We start from the raw sequence: 5,418 nt of genomic DNA on the forward strand, positions 1-5,418 counted from the left end.
ATATAGCCTTTGTTGGACAGCTCCTAATGAGATATAGGTGGCAACCCTTCTACACTTTTTTGGTTTTATGGCTTAGTCAGAGTTTTATATATGCTTTTTTATTAGTTGACGTGCTAACACGAAGCAGTGCTATAAATATAAGGATAGATGTTATACAGTCATCATAGTAGATCTCACATAACCTTTGTTGGACGGCTCCCAATGGGATCATATCGTCGTGAATGCGGACTACACATGAATGCAAAGGAGTATAGGGGCTACTCAGGTATGAAAAAAGAGCAGGTAAAATTCAAATCATTCACGGATGCAGCAAAGTTCCACAAATACTACCAATCAATGTTGAAATTTTCATTTAGCGTCCCATAAAATCTATATGATCTCAACACGAAACAACATAGGTTTTACTCCATAAGCATGTATCAAATACGTATGAAGAATAACATCTTAAAACAAAAATACATTGGAAATTATATTGAAGAGTCCATTATCTTGCATTCAAGCAGTGAGGTTGATGTCATACACCGGCTCTTTGCTTGGGTGGAACAGCCCAAAATTCCTTTCAATGCCTGGTGGCTGCTTCTGATTCTCATTGAACATGGCAAATATGTAAGTCTCAATAGGCTTCCCAGGCCTCTTCGGCGTCCCACGGCCCACGTGCCGGATAAGTTTCGCATTATACGTCTGCGCATTGTCTATTGTGGCCGCAAATCCACCTGCCGACGGCCAGCCACTCTCTGATATCACAATCTCCATATTAGTCCCCACCACCCTCTCCACAGCTGAATAGAGTGCATCCACCATTGCATCAAACAGGTTTTGGTATTGAAGTGATCCGTCCTCCGACACAACCGTCGGTGATGTGAATAGCGCATAAGATAGAGAGATGTCGTTTGGGTTGCCGACATAGCCAAAGTAGGTGTACACATTGGCCAGGAGTGGTGCCTGCTGGCTGTTTATGAAAGGAATGATGGAATTCAAGTGCTGGGCTGCCTCAGCTGAGAATGAACCTTGTGATGGAGGGTAGGAATTTCCTAGGACAGCCATATGGATCGCCGTCGAGATCTTGATCTGATCGACGCCGGCCCGCACAAGTGCATTGTACATGTTTTGCAAGGCATTAAGTATGTACTGAGCATTTGGACCGGGTATTGCCTCATTGCCAACAGCAATGTACCTGAATCTAACAGAAGGCCAGTATGGCCTGATGTGTCTATCAACCCATGCATTAGCATAGGAAGGGTTGGTCCCCATCTCTTGGAGTTGGTCGTTGGGGATGCCGACGGTGAGTTCAATGTTGGACCCACGAAGAGCCTCAAGAGCGGCCTGATTCGGATCATAGATTCTCATCCGTTGGATGTTCCGGGACTTGTAAAGATCAACAACCTCCCGCGCCGAAGGTAAGTTGTCACCCAGCGTTCCATAACAAACACCAATGGATTGTGCTCCTGTATTAAGACTCACTAATTAGATTTTAATCCTTCAAGAGGGAAAGCCATTGAATTCAAACACTTTGTAACCAGTATCTTAATCATTATGATCCCTTTTCTGTGACCTATTTTTCCTTTCAATCGGCCTAATTTTTAAGCCTTTTGGATTTTCTACATCTTATGGCTGGGTTGGATTCTTTGAAAATGGAATTGGGGCCATACTTACTTAGTACCATCATAGGCCTATGGTGGTACCAGTACTAAGGAGTGCATTCTGAAGGTACCGGAGCGCTCCTTCTCTATTTAAGCAATTGATGCAGGGATGAACGTGATGAGGTCGATCACCGTCTTCCTCAAGTATTACTACTCTGAATCCACGGAGCTTCTCTGGACTCCTTAGAGAGACTTTTCAAATTATGAAGTGAAAAACATGGAAAATAAAAATAAATTCTATAAAATTCATGATTTGATTAATGAATGAAATAAACCAGTTCACAACACAACCCTTTAAATTGGGAAACTAAGCCATGCGAGAAGTTTCAGAGTCAAACTACAACTAAAACTCCTATAATTCGCAACTTACTATTTATAAACTATTTATAGACAGTTGCACTCTCTACTAATGCACATGGTTTTCGGCCAAAAATAATAAGTGTCTTATTTGGTCTAACCATGCTGTTCTCCTAATTATTCTAAGCACTTTTTATGTTGGGCGCAACTCCGAAAGCCCAATGAATGAAGAGTTATACTCGAACTAAAACTTACTAAAAATAGTAAAAATGAAATTAAAGCGAGATTTTGACCGTCAATCTAATGGTATTTCACAAATTTGCATGTGCAACCCAGCATACATAGTTTGAGTGGCTAAAGTAGCTCAACCTACCTCAAAATCATATGGCACATTCGATAGCTCATTTCGGTTTGTGAGATACGTTCATTTTAAGTTCTGATAGTCCAGATCACGTCCGCTTCGATCGGGCCTTTTTTGATTCATCTTGGCCATGAAACTGTCCGTAACCTGCTCTACATCATATAGTTAAATGCTCAACTGCGCACATGATGAAACCCCTCGGGCCCAATTTTTACTTTGATCCAAAACTTTGGTTGGCCATGAAAAATGAAAACATTTTCCTCCCTTAATTTGTCTTTCTCTTTGCTATGGCGTACCAGAATTTCAGATCAGGGTGAAAATTTGTCCCTTAAGGTTTCATTAGATACGGAATCACATGGACCGTTCCGATTAAATGCCCAATGACACATGTGCAAAAGTGCGTGTATATGCGTGGGTGTGAGGGTGAGCATAACTCTCTATATATATACAGGCATGCTCACCCGCACACGTGCGCACCTTTGCACATCATGTCATAGGCTCTTATCCAAAAGGTTCATGTGATACGACATCCCATGTGATGTGGCATCTCATGAAATCTCCAGGGACTAATTTTCACCCTAATCTAAAACTCGGGTGGGTCATAGCGAAGAGAGATGCAAATCATGGGAGAAAATTATTTTATTTTGCCATGGCCTACTAAAGATTTGGATCAAAATAAAAGCTAGGTCTAGGGTGTTTCATGGGGTGCTGCATCACGTGACCGTTCAGATTTTAAATTTACATCATGTATGATGAGTTCTCAAAAAGGTCCCAGAGAGAGAAATAAAAAAGCATGTGACAGCCTATTATGAGGAAACATGTCGACATCATTAAGGTCATGCAGTGGTGATAATGACAACTGATGGTGAGACTGAGTAGTTCCCACTAAGGGTTATCCATTCAAAGGCTAACCAGATATTTGCGAGTGGGACTGATCTACCAAGGGAAAGTTGGGGATTGCTTTTGTAGATAACTTCGGCCCTCTGAATCATAGATTGAAATGAGTATTTATGGCTGCCTCACCTCTATTTTTTTGTCGATGTGGCTACACCTTGGGCACTCAAGGAAGGATATCATGGTTTCAACTGGAATTTATTAGTTCCCCAGTCAGTTTTTTTTTTTCCCAGTCAGGTTGATTCAGCCCTGGCTCAGGCAATCTACCACCTCCTCGTATTAGCGACATTTTGATAATTGCATGGAACTCCACAGTTATGTAGTACATATTTGATAATTGCATGAAACCACACAATTAGATCGTACATGTGGATTCCACACAAAAAGTAGACTACACTGTGGGTCCTACAATGATGTGTGTTAATTTGATACACACCACTCATCCTTTGTGGATGATTATTTCAGGCCATGAGCCAAAAAATAAGGAAGATCCAAATCTCAAGTGAACCCCACAATAAAAAAAATAGTGGCAATTGAATGGTCGCGATTAAAAGTTGCATGGAGCCCACCATAATATTTATTTGCCATCCAACCTTTTGATTAAGTCAGACAAACTTGAATTAAGAAAAAACTCAAATATCAGCATAATCCAAAACATATGCAGCCCAATATTTTATCAATCTAAGTAACCAAACTCAAATATCAGCATGATCCAAAACTCAAATATGATAAACAAAGGATAGGCAGCCTTATATTACCTACTAATATTGGAATACTCTTTAGTTGTTTCAAAAAAAAAAAAAACGGATAGGCAGCCTTGGGTAAAAACCAGTTATAGTTAAAAATGGATTGTCAAAAAATTTCCAAGGGAATGAGTTTGGTTACTCAAGATTTTTATCATTTAAAAGGACGAGAACAATGACTTAAATGATTATTAGAAATAAAGCCAGGTGGATGAAATTGAGATGTGCCAATGATCAAAAGGTCTCCCAGTCTTGATGATTTTCAAGGCAACTGTAACTACCATCAACTGTGTATCTCATCATATCAACGGTCTAGATCACTGAACCATGGCCCACAAGTAAAGAGTCATGTGCATTAGCAAACTAACTCTTCCATTTCATGTATGCATGTGGGGTGGGAGAGAGGGAGAGAGAGAGAGAGGATGTGCATGTGGGGTGGGTGAGAGGGAGAGATGGAGGAGAGGTGCAGGAGCAGATTCAGAGCAGTAGGCCATGACATGGTAGCATTTCATTGGCCTGTTAGACACCATCCATACTCAATATATAAAATGACGAGAGTATGGTGGGCCAATAAAATGTCGCTACGGCCAGTTCTAAGAAACTTAGTATTATCTCCTATCTTGACTGAATCTACTCCCATGCATGTTGGTTGAGAGAGAGACCTGATCTTTCAAAGCTCCCCATCAGTGCCCCAATAAGAAGCATTGTAGCAACCTTGGAGAGGCAACCACTTTCAGTGGAGGCAGTCATTGTGTTGTCTAATGCATTTCATCTATCACAAATGGCCCCTTATATAGATGGACGGTCCCAGTTATCCAACAAGCGTGTGGACCCAACTTCATCCTACCCAGTCAATCACGCCATAGAAATTCAACTCCCCCACCTAAGAATTTAAGTGGGAGAACTCACCTTCTCTTCTTCAATATCTATCTATCATTTCTTTGATTAGAAAACTCCAATCCAATCCTTCACTGTGCAGCAACTATTGCTTTTTTTAACGTGATTTTACCTTTACCCGCCTCAGACGCTAAAGCCCCTCAAAAGAAAAGGCTTTGTGGGGCCCACCGTGATGTACGTCCATTAGTCATCTTGTATTACATCATCAATCAAAAAAATTAGGCAGATTCCAGAACCCAAGTGGGCCACACCACAGGAAACAGCAGAGAAGTGACATCCACCATTGAAACTTTAGTGGACCCCATTCTCGTTGTTTATACGAATATGTATGGAAGTAAATTATCCACATAACTACTACTATATTTAATATTATAAATAGAGAGGACGGGACCCAGAATCCTAATCCCTTGCTATGATGAAGGGAAATAGACAGGATGGGACCCAGAATCCTAACCCCTTGCTATGATGAAGGGAAATAGACAGGGAAACACCCGGCCGATTTAAAACTTTAGTGGGCGCAGGAAGGTTTCCGTAGTGTGTGCCACAGGCGCTTTTTTTGAGCGTAAGGCTCACTTGAATTTGGATT

The 5,418-nt window shown here is 41.1% G+C and overlaps 1 protein-coding gene across 1 annotated transcript; it reads right to left on the reverse strand.

Moving 5' to 3' along the window:
- Positions 1-495: 495 nt before the first annotated feature.
- Positions 496-4,685, reverse strand: LOC131251888 (glucan endo-1,3-beta-glucosidase-like). Its single transcript, XM_058252882.1, has 2 exons — positions 4,598-4,685; positions 496-1,445 (listed from the first exon to the last, which is right to left on the reverse strand). The coding sequence occupies exons 1-2, from the start codon at positions 4,683-4,685 to the stop codon at positions 496-498; spliced, it is 1,038 nt and encodes a 345-aa protein (XP_058108865.1).
- Positions 4,686-5,418: the final 733 nt, after the last annotated feature.

Source organism: Magnolia sinica, chromosome 7, assembly GCF_029962835.1.
Source record: "Magnolia sinica isolate HGM2019 chromosome 7, MsV1, whole genome shotgun sequence".
NCBI classification, from domain to species: domain Eukaryota; kingdom Viridiplantae; phylum Streptophyta; class Magnoliopsida; order Magnoliales; family Magnoliaceae; genus Magnolia; species Magnolia sinica.

Coding starts and splice junctions, on each gene's coding strand:
- LOC131251888 (XM_058252882.1), bottom strand. CDS start 4,685: ATGACTGCCTCCACTGAAAGTGGTTGCCTCTCCAAGGTTGCTACAATG. Junction 1,446..4,597: donor GGGGAGCTTTGAAAGATCAG/GTCTCTCTCTCA, acceptor GTCTTAATACAG/GAGCACAATCCATTGGTGTT.